Source organism: Balaenoptera acutorostrata, chromosome 3 (genome assembly GCF_949987535.1).
Source record: "Balaenoptera acutorostrata chromosome 3, mBalAcu1.1, whole genome shotgun sequence".
In the NCBI taxonomy this organism is placed as follows: domain Eukaryota; kingdom Metazoa; phylum Chordata; class Mammalia; order Artiodactyla; family Balaenopteridae; genus Balaenoptera; species Balaenoptera acutorostrata.
In genome coordinates this window covers 51,994,124-52,019,822 of record NC_080066.1, presented here as the reverse complement: position 1 = coordinate 52,019,822, position 25,699 = coordinate 51,994,124, and the positions used below count along the sequence as shown (strand labels likewise).

Here is a 25,699-nt window from a genome sequence, read left to right as displayed (position 1 = left end):
AGTGAAATGGACAGATCATAACTTACTAAGAAACTGCCAAGCTGTTTACCATAGTGGTTGTACCATTTTACATTCCTACCAACATGTATGAGAGTTCTAGTTGTTCCACCTCCATGCCAGCACTTAATACAGACTTTAAAATTTTAGTTATTTTAATTGTTATGAGTAGTATCTCACTGCATTTCCCTAATGACTAATGATGTTGAGCATCTCTTCATGTGCCTATTTGTTACTGATATATCTTCTTTGATGAAATGTGTGTTAAAATATTTTGCCTATTTTATAGTGAGCTGTTTGTTTTCTTATTATTGAGTTTTGAGAATTCTTTATATATTCAAGATACAAATCCTTTATTAGATATGTATTTTGTAAATATTTTCTCCCAGCCCATGACTTGTCTTTTTATCCTCTTCACAGTTTATTATGAAGAGCAGACATTTTTAATTTTTGAAGTCCAATTTTTCATTTTGTTCTTTTTATGAATTTTTGTGTCATATATATGTAATCTTTTCCTAGTCCAAGGTCACAAAGATTTTCTTATAGAGGTCTATGTTTCATTTTGAGTTAATTCTTGTACATGCTGTGAGGTATGGATCAAAGATTTTTATTTTGTTTTGTTTTGATTTTACACGTGAACATCCAGTTGTTATAGCACCATTTGTTGAAAAGACTATGAATTGCCTTTGCAGCTTTGTCAACAATCAATTGTTTATGTATGCAGGCATCCATTTTTGGACTCTCCATTCTGTTCCATTCATCTGTCTATCTTGACAGCAATACCAAACTGCCTTGGTTACTGTAGCTTTATAATAAATCTTGATAAAAAGTTGTGTTTGTCCTCTGACTTTGTTCTTTCACAAAGTTGTTTTGGGTGTTCTAGGTCCTTTGAATTTTCCTATGAACTCTAGAAACAGTTTGTTGATTTCTGTTTAAAAAAAGAAATGCAAGGACTTGGATTGGGAAGGCTTTCAATCTATAGATCAACTTGTGGAGAACTGACATCTTAATAATATTGAGTGTTCCAACCCATGGACATGGTAAATGTTTAAGTCTTCTTTAATTTCTCTCAGCTATGTTTTGCAGTTTTAACTGAGCAAGTCATATTCATCTTTAAATAAATAATGCAGCTTTATTCCTTGTTTCATATTTTGATGCTATTGCATGTAGTATTGTATTTTAATTTCAATTTGATAGTCCATTGCTAATGTATAGAAATATAATTTTTGTATAGTGCTCTTATATTCTATAACCTTGTTCAACTCACTTATTCTAGGAGATTTTCTTCATATTCCATCAGATTTTCTACACAGATGATAATAGAGGTATACTGTCTGTGACTTAAGACAATTTTACTTTTTTCCTTTCTGATTTGGTTGCCTTTTATTTCTTTGTCTTGATTGATTGCACTGGCTAGAACCTCCACTACAATGTTAAATAGAAGTGTTGAGAGTGAACCTCCTTGTCTTGTTTCAGACCTTAGGGGAAGAGCCTTCAATTTTTCACTAATTTAGCTGTAGGTTTTTCACAGGTGCCCTTTATCAGGTTGAGGAAGTACAATTCTATTACTACTTTGTAAGGATTTTTTAAAATCAGAAACGGATATTAGATTTTGTCAAGTTCTTTTTTGTGTGCTGATCAAGATGATCATACAGTTTTTCTTTTTTAGTTTATTAATGTTATGAATTACATTGACTGCTTTTTGAATGTTAAACCAATCTTGCATTTCTGAGATAAACTCTACTTGGTCATGATGTATTTTCCTTTTTATTTATTACTGGGTTTAATTTGCTAAAATTTTGCTTTAAATTTTTGCATCTATGTTCCTGAGGCATATTGATCTGAAATTTTCTTTTCTTGTAATACATTTGTCTTGTTTTGATATGAGGGTCTCATAGAATGAGTTAGGAAATATTCTTATTTTCAATTTTCTGGAAGAGGTTGTATGGAATTGGTATTATATCTTCCTTAAATATCTGGTAGAATTTACTATTGAAGCCATCTAGGCCTGGAGGTTTTTACTTGTTTCTTTTGTTTTGTTTTTTGTAAGGTTTTTAAAATACAAATTCAGTTTCTTTAATAGACATAGGGCTAGTCAGGTATATATTTTTTCTTGAGTGAGCTTTAGTATTTTGTGTCTTTAAAGGAATTTTTCCATTCATCTAAATTGTCAAATTTATTGGCATAGGTGTTCATAACATTCCCATATTAATCTTTTAACATTTGTAGAATCTGCAGTGATGGTATCGCTCTCGTTCCTGATATTGGTGATTTGTGTCTTCTTTCCTTTTTTTCTGATTAGTCAGGTTAGAGATTTATCAGCATTATTGGTCTCAGAAAACCAGGTTTTCGTTTCATTGATTTTTCTCTACTTTTCTACTTTAATTTGTGAATTTAGCTTTATTATTTATTTTATTAATTCTTTTCTTATGCCTACTTTGAGTTTAATTTGCTCTTCCTTTTCTAGTCATTGAAGGTAAAGGTTAAGACCATGATTTTGAGATTTTTTTTACTTTACTTTTCTAATACAGGCATTTAATGCTATAAATTTCCCCATAATGACTGCTTTAGCAACATTCTCCAATTCTTGTATGTTGTCTTTTTATATTCATTCAGTTTAAACTACTTTCAAATATCCTTTTTGATGTCTTCTTTGACCCATGGGGCTTTTTTTTTTTAGAAAAATGTTATTTAGTTTCTAAATATTTGGACATTTTCCAGATATCTTTCTGTTACTGATTTATAACTTAATCCCTTGTGGTCATAGAATGTACTTTGTATGACTTGAATCCTTATAAATTTACTGAAACTTATTTCATGACCCAGGATAGAATCTGTCTTAGTTAATGTCTATATGCACTTGAAAAGAATGGATATTCTGTGCTTTTTGGTGGAGTGTTATAGTAAATGCCAAATCAAGTTGGTTGATGTTGTAGTTCAAGTCTTCGGTATCCTTTACTGATTTTCTGCCTACTTGGTGTACCAATTATTGACAACAAGGTATTTAAATCTCTGACTATAATTGAGGATTTGATCATTTCTCCTTGCAGTTTCATCAGTTTGGGATCTTATATATTGAAACTGTTATTAGGTACATTAACACTTGGGATGGTTATGTCCTCTTGAATAATTGACCCTTTATCATAATGAAATGACCTTCCTATGGTAATATTTTTTTGCTATAAAATCTACTTTGATATTAATATAGATACTCCAAGTTTGTTTCTGACTAATTTTAGAATATTGTTTTCCATTCTTTTACTTTTAATCTTAGTGTCTTTGAATTTCTTATAGTCAACATATTGTTGGGTTTTGCATTTTTATCCAATCTGTCAATGTCTTTCTCTTAATTGGGGTGTTTAGATCATTTACATTTAATGTTGTTATTGTTATAGTTAGATTTAAGTCTATCACCTTGCTATTTATTGGCTATTTGTCCCAGCTGTTCTTTGTTCCCTTTTCCCTCTTTTTTCTATTGGATTATTTTTATGACTATATTTTTATCTCCTTTGTTGGATTGTTACCTGTAACTCATTTTTTTTATTTTAATTGTTGCTGTAGGCTTTATACTATACATTTTTAACTTATCTCAGTCTACCTTCAAGTAATATTATACCATTACATATACAGTATAAGAACTTCACAGTTCCATCCTCTCCTCTTAGTCTTTATACAACTTTGGTCATACATTTCACAAATATATATATATATATATATATATATATATATATATATATATATATACACATATATATGTGTGTATATATATATATATATATATACATATATATGTGTGTATATATATATATATATACACACATATATATATACACACACACACATATATATATATGTTGTAAGCCCCACGGTACATTTTTTTTTGTTTAAATGGTTGATTATATTTTATTTTAATTTTTCATTAACATCTTTATTGGAGTATAATTGCTTTACCATAGTGTGTTAGTTTCTGCTTTATAACAAAGTGAATCAGCTATACATATAAATATATCCCCATATCTCCTCCCTCTGCATCTCCCTCCCACACTCCCTATCCCACCCCTCTAGGTGGTCACAAAGCACCGAGCTGATCTCCCTGTGCTATGCAGCTGTTTCCCACTAGCTATCTATTTTACATTTGGTAGTGTATATATGTCCATGCCACTTTATCACTTCGTCCCAGCTTACTCTTCACACTCCCTGTGTCCTCAAGTCCATTCTCTACATCTGCATCTTTATTCCTGTCCTGCCTCTAGGTTCTTCAGAACCACTTTTTTTTTAAGATTCCATATATATGTGTTAGCATACGGTATTTGTTTTTCTCTTTCTAACTTACTTCACTCTGTATGACAGACTCTAGGTTCATCCACCTCACTACAAATAACTCAATTTCGTTTCTTTTTATGGCTGAGTAATATTCCATTGTATATATGTACCACATGTTCTTTATCCATTCATCTGTGGATGGACACTTAGGTTGCTTCCATGTCCTGACTATTGTAAATAGAGCTGCAGTGAACATTGTGGTACATGACTCTCTTTGAATTATAGTTTTCTGAGGGTATATGCCCAGTACTGGGATTGCTGGGTAATATGGTAGTTCTACTTTTAGTTTTTTGAGGAACCTCCATACTGTTCTCCATAGTGGCTTTATCAATTTACATTCCCACCAACAGTGCAAGAGGGTTCTCTTTCCTCCACACCCTCTCCAGCATTTATTGTTTGTAGATTTTTTTGATGATGGCCATTCTGACTGGTGTGAGGTGATAGCTCATTGTAATTTTGATTTGCATTTCTCTAATGATTAGTGATGTTGAGCATCCTTTCATGTGTTTGTTGGCAATCTGTATATCTTCTTTGGAGAAATGTCTATTTAGGTCTTCTGCTCATTTTTGGATTGGGTTGTTTAATTTTTTTATATTGAGCTGCAAGAGCTGCTTGTAAATTTTGGAGATTAATTCTTTGTCAGTTGCTTCATTTGCAAATATTTTCTCCCATTCTGAGGGTTGTCTTTTCATCTTGTTTATGGTTTCCTTTGCTGTGCCAAGCTTTTAAGTTTCATTAGGTCCCATTTGTTTATTTTTGTTCTTATTTCCATTTCTCTAGGAGGTGGGTCAAAAAGGATCTTGCTGTGATTTGTGTCATAGAGTATTCTGCCTATGTTTTCCTCTAAGAGTTTGATAGTGTCTGGCCTTACATTTAGGTCTTTAACCAGTTTGGAGTTGATTTTTGTGTATGGTGTTAGGAATGGTTCTAATATCATTCTTTTGCACATAGCTGTCCAGTTTTTCCAGCACCACTTATTGAAGAGGCTCTCTTTTCTCCATTGTATATTCTTGCCTCCTTTATCAAAAAAGAGGTGACCATATTTGTGTGGGTTTATCTCTGGGCTTTCTATCCTATTCCATTGATGTATATTTCTGTTTTTGTGCCAATACCATACTGTCTTGTTTACTGTAGCTTTGTAGTATAGTCTGAAGTCTGGGAGCCTGATTCCTCCAGCTCCATTTTTCTTTCTCAAGATTGCTTTGGCTATTCGGGGTCATTTGTGTTTCCATACAAATTGTGAAATTTTTTGTTCTAGTTCTGTGAAAAATGCCATTGGTAGTTTGATAGGGATTGCATTGAATCTGTAGATTGCTTTGGGTAGTATAGTCATTTTCACAATGTTGATTCTTCCAATCCAAGAACATGGTATATCTCTCCATGTGTTTGTAATGTCTTTAATTTCTTTCATCAGTGTCTTATAGGTTTCTGCATACAGGTCTTTTGTCTCCTTAGGTAGGTTTATTCCTAGGTATTTTATTCTTTTAGTTGCAACGTTAAATGGGAGATTTTCCTTAATTTCTCTTTCAGATTTTTTATCATTAGTGTATAGGAATTTTTCATCATTAGTGTAATGCAAGAGATTTCTGTGCATTAATTTTGTATCCTGCTACTTTACCAAATTCATTGATTACCTCTAGTAGTTTTCTGGTAGCATGTTTAGGATTCTCTATGTACAGTATCATGTCATCTGCAAACAGTGACAGCTTTACTTCTTCTTTTCCGATTTGGATTCCTTTTATTTCTTTTTCTTCTCTGATTGCTGTGGCTAAAACTTCCAAAACTATGTTGAATAATAGTGGTGGGAGTGGACAACCTTGTCTTGTTCCTGATCTTAGTGGAAATGGTTTCAGTTTTTCACCATTGAGAAAGATGTTGGCTGTAGGCTTCTCACATATGGCCTTTATTATGTTGAGGTAAGTTCCCACTATGCCTACTTTCTAGAAGGTTTTTATCATAAATGGGTGTTGAATTTTGTCAAAAGCTTTTTCTGCATCTATTGAGATGATCATATGGTTTTTCTCCTTCAATTTGTTAATATGGTTTATCACATTGATTGATTTGCGTATATTGAAGAATCTTTGCATTGCTGGGATAAACCCCACTTCATCATGGTGTATGACCCTTTTAATGTGCTGTTGGATTCTGTTTGCTAGTATTTTGTTGAAGATTTTTCCATCTATGTTCATCAGTGATATTGGCCTGTAGTTTTCTTTCTTTGTGACATCTTTGTCTGGTTTTGGTATCAGGGTGATGGTGGCCTCATAGAATGAGTTTGGGAGTGTTCCTCCCTCTGCTATATTTTGGAAGAGCTTGAGAAGGATAGGTGTTAGCTCTTCTCTAAATGTTTGATAGAATTCACCTGTGAAGCTATCTGGTCCTGGGCTTTTGTTTGTTGGAAGATTTTTAATCACAGTCTCAATTTCAGTGCTTATGATTGGTCTGTGTATATTTTCTATTTCTTCCGGGTTCAGTCTTGGAAGGTTGTGCTTTTCTAAGAATTTGTCCATTTCTTCATGGTTGTCCATTTTATTGGCATATAGTTGCTTGTAGTAATCTCTCATGATCCTTTGTATTTCTTCAGTGTCAGTTATTACTTCTCCTTTTTCATTTCTAATTCTATTGATTTGAGTCTCCTCCCTTTTTTTCTTGATGGGTCTGGCTAATGGTTTATTGCTTTTGTTTATCTTCTCAAAGAACCAACTTGTAGTTTTACTGATCTTTGCTACTGTTTCCTTCATTTCTTTTTCATTTATTTCTGATCTGATCTTTATGATTTCTTTCCTTCTGCTAACTTTGGGGGTTTTTTGTTCTTCTTTCTCTAATTGCTTTAGGTGTAAGGTTAGGTTGTTTATTTGAGATGTTTCTTGTTTCTTGAGGTAGGATTGTATTGCTACAAACTTCCCTCTTAGAACTACTTTTGCTGCATCCCATAGGTTTTGGATCATCGTGTTTTCATTGTCATTTGCTTCTAGGTATTTTTTAATTTCCTCTTTGATTCCTTTAGTGATTTCTTGGTTATTTAGCAGTGTGTTGTTTAGCCTCCATGTGTTTGTGTTTTTAACATATTTTTTCCTGTAATTTATATCTAGTCTCAGAGCGTTGTGGTTGGAAACGATACTTGATACAATTTCAATTTTCTTAAATTTACCAAGGCTTGATTTGTGACCCAAGATATGATCTATCCTGGAGAATGTTCCATGAACACTTGAGAAGAAAGTGTATTCTGCTGTTTTTGGATGGAATGTCCTATAAATATCAACTAAGTCCATCTTGTTTAATGTATCATTTAAAGCTTGTGTTTCCTTATTTATTTTCATTTTGGATGATCTGTCCATTGGTGAACGTGGGGTGTTAAAGTTCCCTACTCTTTTTGTGTTACTGTCAATTTCCCCTTTTATGGCTGTTAGCATTTGCCTTATGTATTGAGGTGCTCCTATGTTGGGTGAATAAATATTTACAATTGTTATATCTTCTTCTTGGATTGATCCCTTGATCATTATGTAGTGTCCTTCTTTGTCTCTTGTAATAGTCTTTATTTTAAAGTCTATTTTGTCTGATGTGAGAATTGCTACTCCAGCTTTCTTTTGATTTCCATTTGCATGGAATTTCTTTTTCCATCCCCTCACTTTCAGTCTGTATGTGTCCCTAGGTCTGAAGTGGGTCTCTTGCAGACAACATATTTATGGGTCTTGTTTTTGTATCCATTCAGCCTATCTATTTCTTTTCTTTGGAGCATTTAATCCATTTACATTTAAGGTAGTTATCAATATGTATGTTCCTATTACCATTTTCTTAATTGTTTTGGGTTTGTTATTGTAGGTCTTTTCCTTCTCTTGTGTTTCCTGCCTAGAGAAGTTCCTTTAGCATTTGTTTTAAAGCTGGTCTGGTAGTGCTGAATTCTCTTAGCTTTTGCTTGTCTGTAAAGGTTTTAATTTCTCTGTCGAACCTGAATGAGATTCTTGCTGGGTAGAGTAATCTTGGTTGTAGGTTTTTCCCTTTCATCACTTTAACTATGTCCTGCCACTCCCTTCTGGCTTGCAGAGTTTCTGCTGAAAGATCAGCTGTTAACCTTATGGGGATTCCCTTGTATGTTATTTGTTGTTTTTCCCTTGCTGCTTTTAATATTTTTTCTTTGTATTTAATTTTTGCTAGTTTGATTAATATGTGTCTTGGCATGCTTCTCCTTGGATTTATCCTGTATGGGACTCTCTGCACTTCCTGGACTCGATTGACTATTTCCTTTCCCATATTAAGGAAGTTTTCAACTATAATCTCTTCAAATATTTTCTCAGTCCTTTTCGTTTTGTCTTCTTCTTCTGGGAACCCTATAATTCGAATGTTGGTGTGTTTAATGTTGTCCCAGAGGTCTCTGAGACTGTCCTCAATTCTTTTCATTCGTTTATCTTTTTTCTGCTCTGTGCTAGTTATTTCCACTATTTTATCTTCCCAGTCACTTATCCGTTCTTCTGCCTCAGTTATTCTGCTATTGATTCCTTCTAGAGAATTTTTAATATCATTTATTGTGTTGTTCATCATTGTTTGTTTGCTCTTTAGTTATTCTAGGTCCTTGTTAAACATTTCTTGTATTTTCTCCATTCTGTTTCCAAGATTTTCGATCATCTTTGCTGTCATTTCTCTGAATTCTTTTTCAGGTAGACTGCCTATTTCCCCTTCATTTGTTTGGTCTGGTGGGTTTTTACCCTGCTCCTTCATCTGCTGTGTGCTTCTCTGTCTTCTCATTTTGCTTAACTTACTGTGTTTGGGGTCTCCTTTTCACAGGCTGCAGGTTCATAAGTCCCATTGTTTTTGGTGTCTGCCCCCAGTGGCTAAGTTTGGCTCAGTGGGTTTTGTAGGCTTCCTGGTGGAGGGGACTGGTGCCTGTGTTCTGGTGGATGAGGCTGGATATTTTCTTTCTGGTGGGCAGGACCACGTCTCGTCGTGTGTTTTGGGGTGTCTGTGACCTTATTATGGTTTTAGGCAGCCTGTCTGCTAATGGGTGGGATTGTGTTCCTATCTTGCTAGTTGTTTGGCATAGGGTGTCCAGCACTGTAGCTTGCTGGTTGTTGAGTGGAGCTGGGTGTTAGCGTTGAGATGGAGATCCCTGAGAGAGCTTTTGCCATTTGTTATTACATGGAGCCAGGAGGTCTCTGGTGGACCAATGTCCTGAACTCAGCTTTCCCAGCTTAGAGGCTCAGGCCTGACACCCTGCTGGAAAGAAAGAAAGAAAGAAAGAAAGAAAGAAAGAAAGAAAGAAAGAAAGAAAGAAAGAAAGAAAGAAAGAAGGAAAGAAAGAAAGAAAGGAAGGAAGGAAGGAAGGAAGGAAGGAAGGAAGGAGAGAAAGAGAGAGGGAGGGAGGGAGGGAGGAAGGAAGAAAGAGAAAGAAAGAAAGAAAAGAAAGTTATTAAAATAACATTTTTTTAATTATTAACAATTTTTAAAAAGGAAGAAAGAAAGAAGAGAGCAACCAAGCCAAAAAGAAAATCCACCAATGATAACAAGCACTAAAAACTATACTAAAAAAAGCAAAACAAACAAAAAAGAACCAGACAGACAGAATCGTAGGACAAATGGTAAAAGCAAAGGTATACAGACAAAATCACACAAATAAGCATACACATACACACTCACAAAAAGAGAAAAAGAAAAAATATATATATATATATATAAAAGAAAGAGAGCAACGAAATCAATAAACAAATCTACTAATTATAATAAACTCTAAATACTAAACTATGATAAACATAAAACCAGAAACAAATTAGATGCAGAAAGCAAACCCCAAGTCTACAGTTGCTTCCAAAGTCCACCGCCTCAAGTTTAGGATGATTCGTTGTCTGTTCAGGTATTCCACAGATGCAGGGTACATCAAGTTGATTGTGGAGATTTAATCCACTGCTCCTGAGACTGCTGGGAGAAATTTCCCTTTCTATCTTTGTTCACACAGCTCCTGGGTTTCAGCTTTGGATTTGGCCCCGCCTCTGTGTGTAGGTCGCCTGAGGGCATCTCTTCTTCCCCCAGACAGGATGGGGTTAAAGGAGCAGCTGATTAGGGGACTCTGGCTCACTAGGCCTGGGGGAGGGAGGGGTACGGAATGCGGGGCACGACTGTGGCGGCAGAGACCAGTGTGACTTTGCAACAGCCTGAGGCATGCTGTGTGTTCTCCTGGGGAAGTTGTCCCTGGATCACGGGACCCTGGCAGTGGTGGGCTGCACAGGCTCTTGGGAGGGGAGGTGTGGTTAGTGACCTGGGCTTGCACACAGGCTTTTTGGTGGCTGCAGCAGCAGCCTTAGCCTCTCATGCCAGTCTCTGATGTCCATGCTGATAGCTGTGGCTCGCACCCATCTCTGGAGCTCATTTAGGCGGTGCTCTGAATCCCTTCTCCTCGCACACCCCGAAACAATGGTCTCTTGCCTCTTAGGCAGGTCCAGACTTTTTCCTGGACTCCCTCCCGGCTAGCTGTGGCGCACTAGCCCCCCTTCAGGCTGTGTTCATGAAGCCAACCCCAGTCCTCTCCCTGGGATCTGACCTCCAAAGCCAGAGCCTCAGCCCCAAGCCCCCACCAGCCCTGGCGGGTGAGCAGACAAACTTCTCAGGCTCGTAAGTGCTGGTCCACACCAATCCTCTGGGCAGGAATCTCTCCGCTTTGCCCTCTGCACCCCTGTTTTTGTGTTCTCCTCCATGGCTCCAAAGCTTCACCCCCCCACCCCCCATCTCTACCAGTGAAGGGGATTCCTAGTGTGTGGAAACTCTTCTTCCTTCACAGCTCCCTCCCAGAGGTGCAGGTCCCATCCCTATTCTTTTGTCTCTGTTTTCTCTTTTTTCTATTGCCTTACCCAGGTATGTGGGGATTTTCTTGCCTTTTGGGAAGTCTGGGGTCTTCTGCCAGCGTTCAGTAGGTGTTCTCTAAGAGTTGTTCCACATGTAGATGTATTTCTGATGTATTTGTGGGGAGGAAGGTGATCTCCATGTCTTACTCCTCTGCCCGATTATCTTTTAAAGAGATTTAAATAATATGAAAACAGTCTTCCATATTTGCTCATGTATCTTTTTCATTGTTCTTAATTCCTTTGTGTAGATCTATATTTCCATTTGTTATCATTTTTCTTCCTTTTGAAAGACTTCACTTAATATTTCTTGGGAACATTGGGGTGCAGATCTGCTGGTGATGATTTTTTTTTAATTAATTAATTTATTTATTTATTTTGGCTGCATTGGGTCTTTGTTGCTGTGTGCGGGCTTTCTCTAGTTGTGGCTAGTGGGGGCTACTCTTCGTTGCAGTGTGTGGGCTTCTCATTGCAGTGGCTTCTCTTGGTGTGGAGCACAGGCTCTCGGCATGCAGGCTTCAGTAGTTGTGGCACGCAGGCCCAGTAGCTGTGGCTCACGGGCTCTAGAGCGCAGGCTCAGTAGTTGTGGTGCACGGGCTTAGTTGCTCTGCAGCATGTGGGATCTTCTTGGACCAGGGCTTGAACCTGTGTCCCCTGCATTGGCAGGAGGATTCTTAACCACTGCGCCACCAGGGAATTCCCACTGGTGATGATTTCTTTCAGATTTTGATCTTGAAAGATATTTTCACTGGTACGGAATTTTAGCTTGACAATTTTTTTTCTGTCCATACTTTAAATATGGTGCTTCACTGTCTTCTCATGTGCTTTATTTCCTCCCAGAAACCTGTTATCATCATCTTTTTTTTTTTAATACTAATATGTCCTTTTTTCTGACTACTTTTAATATTTTCTCTTTATCATGGTTTTGAGCAATTTGGTTATGATGTATCTTGGTGTAGTTTCCTTTATGCTTCTTGTGTTTAGTTTTCATTTAGCTTCTTGGATCTCTGGGTTTTTACTTTTCCTCAAATTTGGAAAAATTTTGGCCGTTATTTCTTCAAACACTTTTTTTTTGTCCCCACTAAAATCTGCTTTCCTTTAGGGACTCAAATTATATATATATTAGGCAATTTGAAGTTGTTTCACAGCTCACTGATTTTTTAAATGATGGTTTCTATTGCTGTGTCTGCAAGTTCATGCATCTTTTCATCTGTAATATCTAATCTCCCATTAATCTGATCTAGTGTATTTTTCATCTCACGTATAATTTTCTTATCTAGAAGTTCATTTTGGGTCTTTTTATATTCTGTGTCTCTAGTTAACTTTTTAAACATATGGAATACAATTATAATAACCGTTAATATTCTTCTCTGCTAACTTAATATCTGGGTCAGTTCTGGGTCAGTTTTGACTGATTATTCTTCTCATTATGGGCCATGTTTTCTTGCCTATTTGCATGCCTGGTGATCTTTCTTTGGACATCAGATTATATGAATTTTACCTTGTTTAATGCTGGCTATTTTTGCATTCCTATGAACATCCTTGAGTTTTGCCCTCTGATACAGTTAAGTTACTTGGAAACAGTTTTATCCTTTTAGGTCTTACTTTCATGGTTTGTTAAGTGGATCTAAGCAGGGTTCACTCTAGGGCTAATCCCCATTACTGAGACAAAACCCTTCTGAATATTTTACCTTGTACCTCATGAATTATGAGTTTTTCCAGTCTGGTCAGTGGGAACAGGCACCGCCAGCCTTGGTAAGCACCAGACACTTCCTTTCAATCTTAGTAGAGGAGTCTTTCTCCAGACTCAAGTAGTTTTCTAACACACATGCTGGTCAGTATTCTCTCCCCATACTTGAGGGGTGCTAATCTCTGGGGTCCTCTCTGTGCAGCTCCATCCTCTCTAGTAATCTGTCCTGTGAACTCCAGCCACCTTGGTCTCCCCAGATGCTCTACTCTATTTCCTCAACTCAGATAGTCCACAGGGTAATTCTGGGTTACCCTGCATGTTCTAGAAACTTTTTCAAAGCAATAATCTGGGGCAATCATGGGTCTCACTTTGTTTCTTTTTTCCGTTTCTCAAGTCTGTTGTCCTGTCCCTTGAAAACCATTGTTTCATACCTTTTTTGCCTATGGGTTGTTTTTTGTTGTTGTTATTTGTTAATTGGTTGGTGACTTCGGGCAAGAGGATAAATCTCATCCCTATTACTCCATCTTGGCTGGAAGTGAAAGTTTAACATGTCATATTTTCCTGTTTTCAAGGTCACTTGGGATTCAACAGATCTAATCTGAGCTCTTTGAGAACTGTTTGGGCTCAGCTGATTCCTACTGATATATATACATATACATATATACCATATAGAATATATAAATACATATATCATATATAATATATAAAATATATCAGTATGTGTGTATATACATATACACATACATATATATACATGTAATATAGAGAGAGAACAAAGAATGTTTGGTTTAGTTAAAACTTGAAATCAGTCTGAAAGAAGTTAGTACCAGCCACTAGGATCTTTTTGGATAGAATGCTACTTATTTCAAAGAAGTCATGGGTATAGTGTTGAAATTTTCTTAGATTCTAGTCTCAATTTCTAGGAAAAAAATGTGTATTTCTAAAAGTAACTATGGAAATTATCATTAACACCTTCGTTTCCTTATTTAAAAATTAGAGGATAATGTATATAAAAATATGCAAGAATCACAGGAAACTCACATATCCAACCACCTGGATGAAATTGTTGCTGCCGTCAGCATAACACCTAGAAAAAAGCTCCAAAACAAGCTGCTTCAGACAGCACTGTTTCAGCCTCCTCGAGAGAAACTCCACCTCTGTGAAGAGAAAGCAAAGTCCTATTCTAGCAGTCATGAGGTAAGGAGCCTTTCTTTTTATACCTGTACTCTGGTAATTGAGAAGTAAGATACTTTAGGTTGCATTCCTACTCTCAGGAGTTTGGTACAAGAGAAAATATGACAGTGCCTTTTTCATAGTGCGAGTGGGTGTAGTACCTCAGGACTCCAAGCCCAGCACTTGGCACAGTCAACATTATGTTTGCTGAATGAGTGCACAAATGAACAAACAAGTTTGCCCTGACCTCTGACAAGTGTACACTAGACTGACTGGTTGTGATTTGACCTACTACAGTCATTTTCCATCAATCAATAAATATTTATTGAGCTCCTACTGTGTGCCAGGTCTAAGCACTGGAATACAGGACAAAGCAGATGAAGTTTCTGCTCTCATGGAGCTTATATTTCTTAGGTGCCTAATCTTGTTCTCTGCATACTTCTTTCCCATCTCTCTTCAAAGTTTTATTCATTTACTCATTCATTCAATATGTATTTCTCTACCACCTCTTATGTGTCAGACCCTATTTGTCCATTTATTCACAAAAATTTACTGTATACCTAATGTGTGCCAGGCGCTGTGCAAGTGCTGGGGGCACAGATGGGAAAGCTACAGCCTCTGCCTCAGAGGAATTCATGGTCTGGTTGGGGAGATAGATGGATAATGGTAATCAGCATAAGTTCTGTGACAAACACAAGCTCAGGTGATATAGATGCAAAGCATGGGGAGTGAGGGGAAGAGGGATGGGCATTGACCCTGGAGTTGGAGGAGGGACAGCACTTAAGGCATGCTTTTTGGGATGGGAGTTATTTGGACTGCACTGATAACAGTACTTAGGAGCTGGCCCCAGGTAGGAGAGAGGACAATAGCGTTCTGGGCAGAGGTGGCAGATGGGCAAGAGTTGCGGGTCTGAGGGTGCACAGGCTGTTTGGGGAACTATATGGAACTATCTGGGATGGAGGCTTTAGTTACACAGGGCAGCAAATGAGGTTGGATTATGGACAGGAGCTGGGACCAGAAGGTGTTCAACACCCAGGAAAAGTTTAGATTTTCTCCTCAGGGTGCTGGAGACTGTCATAGGATTATAAGCAGAAGAGGGCCATGAGCAAGTCTGAGTTTCTGGAATGATCCCTCAGACCTCAGATAACTAGGTGGTGGAGGAAGAGAAGGGAGGTAAACTGGAGGAGGGCCAGTTTGCAGGATGTTTGCAATAACCCTGGCAAGGGCCTGAAATATGGCAGAGTCAGTAGAAATGCTGAGATCTTTTTTTTTTTTATTTGAAGTATAGTTGATTTACAATTTTGTGTTAATTTCTGCTATACAGCAAAGTGATTCAGTTATTCATATATATACATTCTTTTTTTTAATATTCTTTTCCATTATGGTTTATCATAGGATATTGATTATAGTTCTCTGTGCTATACAGTAGGACCTCGTTATCTATATCTATATCTATATCTATATAAATATATATATATTCTATATATATTAGTTTGCATCTGCTAATCCCAAACTCCCAGTCCATCCCTCCCCCAATCCCCTTCCCCTTGGCAACCACCTGTCTGTTCTCTATGTCTGTGATTCTGTTTCTGTTTCATAGATAGGTTCATTTGTGTCATATTTTAGAATCCACACATAAGTGATATCATATGGTATTTGTCTTTCTCTCTCTGACTTACTTCACTTAGTATGATAATCTCTAGTTGCAAAATGCTGAGATCTTTTGATAAGAATTTGGAAATATGAATCAATGAAACCTGGTAACTGGGGGGGGACATAGGGGTTGGAGAGGCAAGAGTGAGCCAGAGAGGGGTGTGTGGAATTCCTGACTTAGGGCTCAGCCAGCCTGGGTGACCCAAGGCTTGTCAGAGCCCTTTGTTATTGTAATGAATACAGGAAGAAGAGCAAGATTATGGTGAGAAGGTGTGAATTCGGTTTTGAAGGTGTGCTTATTCATTATGCAGCAGATATTTATTTAGTACCTACTATGTGCCAGGCTGTGTGCTATGTCGGCCTCAGCTGGCAGCCTTTCTCAACCAGAGGTCTGCAAGAGAACTAAGCCCTAATGCCCTAAGGCATTTGGTATATATATATATATATATATATATATATATATATATATATATATATATATATATATTCTATTATTATTAATTTGTATTGGAGTATGGCTGCTTTGCAACGTTGTGTTAGCCTCCACTGCACAACAAAATGAGTCAGCCATACATGTACAGATATCCCCTCCCTTTTGGACTTCCCTCCCATTTAGGTTACCACAGTGCATTACGTAGAGTTCCCTGTGCTATACAGTATGTTCCCATCAGTTGTCTATTTTGTACATAGTATCAACACTGTATATGTGTCAATCCCAGTCTCCCAATTCCTCCCACCCCATCCCTTTCCCCCTTGGTATCCATACATTTGTTCTCTACATTTCTGTCTCTATTTCTGCTTTGCAAATAAGATCATCTATACCATTTTTCTAGATTCCACATATATGTGTTATTATACGATATTTACTTTTCTCTTTCTGACTTACTTCACTCTGTATGACACTCTCTAGGTCCATCCATGCATCTACAAATGACCCAATTTTATTCCTTTTTATGGCTGAGTAATATTCCATTGTATATATGTGCCACATCTTCTTTATCCATTTGCTGGATAAAGAAGACAGACATTTAGGTTGTTGATAGACATCTAGGTTGCTTCCATGTCCTGGCTATTGTAAATAGTGCTGCTATGAACATTGGGGTGCATGTGGTTTTTTGAATTATGGTTTTCTCTGGGTATATGCCCAGTAGTGGGATTGTTGGGTCATACGGTAGTTCTATTTTTAGTTTTTTAAGGAACCTGCGTACTGTTTTCCATAGTGGCTGTATCAATTTACATTCCCACCAACAGTGTATGAAGGTTCCCTTTTCTCCACACCCTCTCCAGCATTTATTGTTTGTAGGTTTTTGATGATGGCCATTCTGACTGGTGAGAGGTGATACCTCATTGTAGTTTTGATTTGCATTTCTCTAATAATTAGTGATGTTGAGCATCTTTTCATGTGTTTGTTGGACATCTGCATTTGGTGTATATAAAGAATTAACTTCTCTTCTATGCATCTAGAATGATATCAAAGCATTTTTTGTGTTCTGCCGTTCAGATGAGGAATCCTTGGATTCAGCAGTGAACAGTACAAACAGCTTGCCTGCCCTCATGGAGCTGAGGGAACATTGTAAATAAACCAGTGAAGTAGAGATTGTGCTAAGTGCTATGGAGGAAACAGAGTGGGCCTATCTTAGGTAAGGGAGGGCCTCACTGAGGAGGTGACATCTGAGCTGACACCTAAAGATGAGAAGGAGCCAGCACGGAGGAGCTGAGGGAAAGGAGTTCTAGGGAGAGGGAACAGCAGCCATAAAATTTATAAGTTTGGCACGAGCGTGACTATGTTTGAAGTGATGAGAGGAAGCTTCAGGCTGACGTGAAATGTAGTTGGAGAGGCAGCTTGCCTGCCTTGCAGGTCTCAAGTTAAGTGCTCTAGGAAGCCTTAAAGTGTTTTTAGGAAAGTATTAATATGATGTAATTTGCTTCTTAAAATACCATTCTTTGGTAATTTTTTATTTTAAAATACTTTCAGACTTAACAGAAAAGTTAAAAGATATACCAGTTGTTAACATTTACTTTATTTCTTTATTTCTCACTCTCTCTCTCTGTCATTATTTTTCTGAATATCTGAGAGTAAGTCACAAATGTATGATCCTTTACCCCTAAATACGTCAGTGCCTATTTCCCAAGAATAAAGGATATTCTCCGGAACCTAACCATAGTACAATGATTGAAATTAGGAAATTAATATTGATATATATTATTATCTAATCTACAAACATTATCCATATTTCTCTAATTATCTCAATAATATCTTTTATAGAAAAAAAAATCAGCCATGGTCCAATCCATGAAATCATGTTGACTATAGTCAACAGTTAGAGCAGTTACTTAGCCTGTCTTTATCTTTCACAATCTTAGTCTTTGTGAAAAAAACTATATTAGTCTGTTTGGGTTGCTGTAATAGAATACCACAGACTGGGTGGCCTACACAACAGAAATGTACTCCTCGCAGTTCTGGAGACTGGAAGTCCAAGATCAAGGTGCCAGCAGGGCTGGTGTCTGGTGAGAGCTCTCCCCTTGGGTTGCAGACCACCACCTTCTAGCTGTGTCCTCACATGGCCTCTTCTTTGTGTGTGTGGGGGAAGGGGGAGAGAAAGGTGTCTCTTCTTATAAGTACACTAATCCTATTGATCAGGGCCCCACCTTTATAACCTCATTTGACCCTAATTACAGCCTTAGAGGCCCTATCTCCAAATACTACAGTGAGAGTTAGGGCTTCAACATATGAATTTGGCAGGGTCCACAAATATACACTCCAATTATTTTGTAGAATACCTCCCAATTTGAATTTGTCATGTGTTTCCTTATGATTAGATTCAGATTATGCATTTTGGGCAGGAATCCCACAGACCTGACATAGGGCCCTTCTCAGTGCATCATATTAGGAGGCATACAATGTTGTTTGTCTCATTACTATGAGGCTAAATTTGATCGCTTGGTTAAGGAGCTATCTGGCAGGTTTTTTCACTGTAGAATTATTATTCTTCCCTTTGTAATTAATATTTTGTGGGGAGATTCATTGATACTGTGAACATATCCTATTCCTCATTAAAACTTCACCCCCTAGTTTATAGCATCCATTGATGATTCTCACCTGAATTAGCTATTACTACGATGTTTGTCAAATGATGATTCTCTGACTTCAGCATTCTTTCAACATTTATTTGTTGGCATTCTTTTTATGAGGAAGAGCTTTTCCTTCTTCACACTTTATTGTTCATTTATTTATATCAGTATGGGTTCAAGAAATCCTGTTTTACAAATATGTTACAATCCATTATCATCATCAAAACTTAAATTATTTTGTATTTGCCAGTGGGAGCCCCTTCAAGCTGGCTTCTGAGTCCTTGATATGCCTCCATGATTCTTTCCTTAATTTCCGACACAATAAGATTTTTCAGGTTCATCTTGTATTTCCCTGCTCCAGCTGTGGATTCAGGGAATGCTGGTTCCTCTTAGAAGAGAATAGTATTGATATTTAGACACCAAGATCTGGGTATTAAATACCCATTTTAAAATATGTATGGCCAGACTTACTGATCCTCAGAGTTGCATATTTTAATATTAAGAAGTTTAAGAAATTCAGGTAACTCAAGAATGATGTTGTGGGAAGAGATCTGGACTTTGCATCAAGCCAATAAACACATGAAGATGTTCAGCCTCACTAGCTTTGTGGAAAAAAAAATACAAACTAAAACAAGGAGAAATGAGTTAACTGACAAATTGGCAAGTTAAACCCCAACTAGTGCTTGGCTCTGTGTAAGGGGCATTCCCTGCTCACACACCATGCTGTAAGGGAGGTGTGGATGGAAGCAGCCTCTCGAGGAAGCACTCCAGCAAACTCTAGCAAAGCCTCAGGATTTTGCACATCCTTTACCCTATTGTCACATTGGAATTCATTCTAAGAAAATGCTTATGGGGCTTCCCTGGTGGCGCAGTGGTTAAGAATCCTGCCAATGCAGGGGGACACAGGTTCGAGCCCTGGTCCAGGAAGATCCCACATGCCACGGAGCAACTAAGCCCATGCGCCACAACTACTGAGCCCACGTGCCACAACTACTGAAGCCCGCGCACCTAGAGCCCGTGCTCCGCAACAAGAGAAGCCACCACAATGAGAAGCTTGCGCACCACAACAAAGAGTAGCCCCTGCTCGCCGCAACTACAGAAAGCCCGCATTCAGCATCAAAGACCCAATGTGGCCAAAAATAAATAATAAAATAAAATAAATAAATTTATATCTATAAAAAAAGAAAAAGAAAATGCTTATGGATATGAGCAAATCTATCCACACAGGATGTTCAGAGAGAAAAAATTTTAAAACAACCTAAGTGCTCAATAGCTATTGGTTGAGTAACTCACTTATAATATATCCATACAATAAAATACTATGCAGCCATAAAAAATTATCATAGAAGATGACATGGAGAAATGTTCACAAATTGTGAAAAGTTGCAAACCTATATGTAGCTTATAAGCCTATTTTTAAAAAGAAAAAATATGTATAGATAGATTCATAGGAATGAAGGATAGAGAGAAATTTAGCTGCCTAGTTGTCTCTAAGAGGTGAGATGGCAGGTGATTTTTTATTATTTTTTATTTTTTTTGCTCACCTGTATTTTGATAATGAGCATGTATTACTTTTGTAATAAGAAAAATGTTACTACAGGAAAAAGCCACACCTCCATCTTCCTTCATCACTATGGAGTGAGCACAGTGTTCCCCAGCCTCTCTTGCTAGGTCAGAAAAGCGACTGTCCTGTGGTCAACTGTCTGGGTATGCATTTTTTGTCAAGACAAATGTTGTTTCAAGGTGAAAGTGTTTCTAACTCACATGGGAACTTTGTGGAAGTACAGGTCCTTTGAGATTAGGCATTGACCAGGGGAGTAGGGGTGGGGGGTGTACTGGGTCTTCTACTGGGTCTTTTCCACAACTCTGTCCTTGTACTTACAGTTCTTCCTCTGCTTTGCCCCCTTCAGCTTTGTACCTCCCACCTCCTCTTTTGCTATTCCAGCTATCTATTACTGTATCACACTCTAAGACTTAGTGGCATAAAACAAAAACAACCATTTAGTTTGCTCATGAATGCACAATTTGTGCAGAGCTCAGTGAGATCTGGTCAGCTCTGCTCCATGCAGCATCAGCTGGGCTCAACAGGTGTGGAGAATCCAACGCCAGGGTGGTGTAGTCCCGCGGCTGACCGATTAATGCTGCCACCAGCACATTTCCATGTAGGCCTCTCCGTGGGGCCGCTTAGGCTTCCTCAGGGAATGGTGGTTAGGTTATTAGTCTTCTGGGGTTGCTATGGCAAAATACCTCAGACTGGGTGGCTTCAACAAAGGAAGTTTATTTTCTCACAGTTCTGGAGCCTAGAAGTCTAAGGTCAAGGTGTTGGCAGGGTTGATTTTATTCAGAGGTCTCACTCCTTGACTTGCAAATGCCTGCCCTCCCACTGTGTCCTCACAACGTGTTTCTCTGTGTGTGCCCATTCCTAGTGTCCCTTTCTCTTCTTACAAGGACACCAGTCATATTAGATTAGGGCCCCATCCTGACAGCCTCATTTTAACTTATTCACCTCTTTAAAGGCCGTCTCTCCAAATACAGTTATATTCTGAAGTACCTAGGACTCCAACATATGAATTTGGAGGTGGGAGACACAATTCAGCCCATAATAAGTTCCAAGAGTGAGTAAAAAGTGGAAACTGCCAGTTCTTTAAGAACTGGGTCTAAAGAGTGGCGCTGCATCATTTCCTCCATGTTCTTTTGGCCAAACAGTCATAAAACGCAGATTCAAAGAAAAGGGGACATAGACCACCATCTCTGTATGGAAGGAGTGTCAAAGAATTTTGGAGCTGTATTTTAAAACCACCAGTCTTGCTTTGTGTGTATTGCTGCTCTAAGCTGACCTGGAGCTGGAATCCATGGTTCGCTATTCTCTTTGTCCTGGCTGCGGATGAAAATGTGCTTTAATCCTTTAATGAAATCTGTTTGTAAAGTCCTGCTGACCTCATTTGCTGTGCTAATATCCCAGTTGCTAAAGAAGGTGTTTGAATTGAGAACTAACGGGTGTTATTTGAAAACTATCACCATTCGCCCACTTGTTGTGCCTGAATATGTAGTAGCTGTTCATTGACGGGCAGCGTCTTTACGCCATAACGTTTTTCACTATTTACTATAAATTTAAATGCACTATAAATTTTACTGGTTTTTTATGTATATTGTCTATTTCACCCAACCAGATGAATACCCTGCCATCCAAGACAGATCTTTGTTTTGTTCTCTAATGTATCACAAGTCCTTAAAACCATGCCCAGCCCATAATCAACACTCAATAAGTGTATATTGAATGGATAAAAATACAAGTTGATTTTGTGCTTTGTTGTCTAACTGGTGAGCCCATTTCCCTTCCTCCAGTATAAACAGGCTCTCCAGGAGCTTGTGCGCTGTGTGGCATTGACGAGGATCTGCTATGGTGACTCACATTGGAAACTGGCCGAGGCGCATGTTAACCTGGCTCAGGGCTACCTCCAGCTGAAAGGTGAGTCTGCCTCAGGCTGAGGAAGATCGGCTGGTTGGTTTCTGCTCTTTTCCTCAAATTTGACTTAACTTTAGAAGGATCAGGTTTTCTTGGACCTTCTCCTCTCTACACATTGAGAGCCATTTCCTCTCACAAAGAGTCAATAAGATTTTTTAATACAATATGTAAAAAAGAGAAGGAAGACTTTAGCCCTTCTGAGCTTTGTTTTTTATGATCTTAAATGTAGTTCTTAGGAGATAATTAATTTGTTAGCTTTGAAGGCATTGTAGAAATGGCCCAGGGCGTGGAGTTGGGGCCTAAAATAGGGTCCATTCACATATGTATTGATGGAAAGTCTCTTGCCTATAAGTGACATCCCCCCACAAAAAAAATAAAGGGCTAAATCAAGCTGGCAATAAACAAAAGGTAATTCATTGGCCCATACACTTAAAAATCCAGGGGTAAAACTTACTGTAGACTTAGCCAGATCCACGTTTTGAAACATTGTGATCAGATTTCCATTCCTCCCTTTTTGCACCACTTGACTCTGTTTTTCTCTGTATTGGCTCCATTCTTAGCCAAACTTTGCCCACATGGTGGCAGCAAGGTTGCCAGCAGCTTTAGGTTTCCCTCCTCAGCATTCCCAGGAAAACAAGAATGTCTCTCCTCCAAAATCTCAGGGTTTGGGTATTCTTATTGGGCTGATGTGGGTTGTATGCCAAAGACAAGAAAGAGTCTGATTGGCTAGACCTGCCTTTTGGCTCCACTGGATCCTTGGGGAGAGGCTGGCCTTGGCTAAATCACAAGAACTGAGTGTGCAGGGGCTGGGCATCCTCAAAAGAAAACAGGGGAAGGGAGAATGGATGCAGAGAAGGCAAAAACATGGACTGGCAACCTAGGACAAGAGGTACAAGAGTACATTGCCGTACTCTGTTTCTTCAATTGAAAAGCGATGATAATGATGATGATATGATGGCACTGACTTCCCAGGATTGGCCCAGTGAATAAATAAACAAACAGAAGTGAAAAACACCGCAATGCTAAGCACACAATTGCCACCCAATAAATTTAGCCGAATCTGATTATAGATTGCTCCTACCTGTTAGATCAAAGACTATTAGAGCCAGAGGGGACCTTGGAGATCATCTAGTTCAAACCATACCCCTATACCCCTTATTTTCTAGATTCAGAGGAAACAACTAGTTTGAGTTGAAACAGCTTGCCCCAGGTCACACTGTTAATGGATAGCTGATCTGAGATTCAGACCTAGGATTTTGGTTGCCAGTACCAGTGTCCTAGCATCAGGGATTTTTTTTTAACGATGTTTTTCTTCCACAGTCTGCTACCTTTCTGCATTATAGTCTTTTTTTCTCAATTTAAAGTAAAAGCAGTATCTACTATTTATTAAGGTCTTATTGAGTGCCAGGCACCATGCTATTTTCCATGTATAATTTCCTTCAGTCTTCACTACAGTGCTATGAGGTGGGTAATGTTATTATTCCTGTCTACAGTCGAGGAAGCCGGGGCCAACATTTCAGGTAAGTGGTGGAGCAGGGAATTCACTCTGGGCAGTCTGATTTCAGAGCTAGTGTTCTTGAACCTCAACCCATGCTGCCTCTTGTAGATTGAGTTCAAGTTTCTTGAGGAAATGGACCAAAATTCATCATGTCTTTTATAATGTTGCATACATTGTTGGCACTAATAGATTTCTGGTAGGTTGACTGTGTACTTTAAAAAAAAAATAAGACAAAATTCTGTAAGTGTTCCTATAGGAAGAGCATACCCTGGATTTTCTCCCTCAGAAAATATATTCTGTTTTATAGACATAGGAACAGAATGAATTTCATAATTTGACAGCTCTTTTTAGAGATTTGAGATACAGTTCCATGTAATGAAGAATGTAAGACCAGGAGTATTAGGATGTGGGTGGAAGGGTGTGTCATTGTGGGGAAGAAGATGGGGATGTGGGAAAATGAAAAAACCTGAAACCTAAATAGTGATCCTCAGTGTCACCTTTACCACAAATGAATACGCCAATGGAAGAACGCTGGAACCCACCGGGAATTAGTTCTTGGTAATAACTTTTTTTAAACTTCATTTGATTCATATCAGTCTATTACCACATAGAAATAAGAGACTGTAGCACATCAGCCCCTTACCTCATTGGAATTGTTTGTCAGTTTTTATAGATATTGTCATATTTGTATTATGTTAAAATAACTCTCTAAAGTTATGATTATGGATGGATGAGCAGAAGATTCAGAATTTTTAGTATTTCATTAAGATTGCTGTCACAAAGCCAGGATTAAAATTCATGAATATTTTATTTCCTGCCCAGAATGCTGTAGTCTTTGTATTCCGTTTGTTTTTTTATAATTATTCATAACACTTTATGTCTGATATTGGTGAAGTTTCAAAGCTGTTCAATTCCTGCTCATTCTGTTTATTTCTAAAAAGACTATTTTGGGAAAAATTTTTTATCTTGAGTCCTAGGTGTGAAACGCTTCTTTGTTTCTTATAGTCATGATGGTATTTCATGCTGTCCCGATATATCTCCATGTGCCACTTGATGCTATATGAAGGAGACCTCATTAGATTGCCTGGCCAGAGATAACTATATTCCTATCCAGCTGAAATGAAAGAGAAACTGAGACTTCTTTTTCTTTGTCCACAGGACTGTCACTGCAAGCAAAACAACATGCGGAAAAAGCCAAAGAAATCCTCACCAACGCCATTGTGCGTCCCTACAATGACAATACAGATGTTTTCAAGTGTTCGGTTGAGTTATTCCATACCATGGGGAGAGCCTTACTCTCCCTTCAAAAGTATCCTTTTGCCTCTAATCTTTACAAATAGAAATACTGTTCATAATGCTTATATTTAATTTTTAAGGCCAAATCAAAAGCTGACAGGTGACTCAGGAAGGGTGATGGGAAGTATGAGAGCCAAGGATGTCCAGGAACTAGGGCCCCAGAATGTAGCACCAAGTGTAAAGTTTCCTGAACACAACTCAGGTTTAAGGAAGCTTCAGAGAATTTGACAAAAGCAGAGAGACTTTCAAAGGAGCTGCTGCAATGTGGAAGGATTATAAAGGAAGAATGGATAGAAATTCAAACGCAGATCAAATTGTCATTTGCACAGTAAGTTTTCAGTTTAGGACATTTTGTATACGTGATTCCTGGAGGTTCTTTGCCAGAAGACTCTGTCTTCAGGCAGTAGGAGCTTCTGCATGGTGCTGTGTCGGTGGCTTCTCCATGGCCATTGTCCAGAAGTAAAAGAGGAGGAAGACAGTCACGTCAGAGCAGCCACAACCAAGGCATGTACGTCAGTGGCACTCTTCACTAAATGTGTAGTGCTCTCATACCCACCCCTGGGTCCTAGAGTCCTGATGTCATTCTCTTGACTTTCTATTTCTTGCCTGCTCTCCCTGCCCCTCTCCTCCTGCCCTTGTTTCCTTCCCTCCCCTCCCCACACCCCCATTTTCCTTTTTTCCCCTACTGTTCTAGTCTAAAATAT

At 38.2% G+C, this 25,699-nt stretch overlaps 1 protein-coding gene across 5 annotated transcripts in view; it reads left to right on the top strand.

The window, feature by feature from the left end:
• TTC23 (tetratricopeptide repeat domain 23) overlaps positions 1-25,699 on the top strand; it is a 115,481-nt gene that overhangs the window by 18,133 nt on the left and 71,649 nt on the right. For 2 of the 5 annotated variants that reach the window (XM_057542795.1, XM_007191131.2), the window contains exons 2-5: positions 13,835-14,034; positions 22,081-22,204; positions 24,858-25,008; positions 25,198-25,323. In XM_057542795.1, coding sequence (XP_057398778.1) covers positions 13,855-14,034; positions 22,081-22,204; positions 24,858-25,008; positions 25,198-25,323 — 581 coding nt within the window. In that variant the 5' untranslated portion in view covers positions 13,835-13,854. Of the gene's footprint in view, positions 1-13,834; positions 14,035-22,080; positions 22,205-24,857; positions 25,009-25,197; positions 25,324-25,699 lie in introns of those variants that run through there. The other 3 variants (XM_057542796.1, XM_028168751.2, XM_057542797.1) reach the window with 2 other exon arrangements.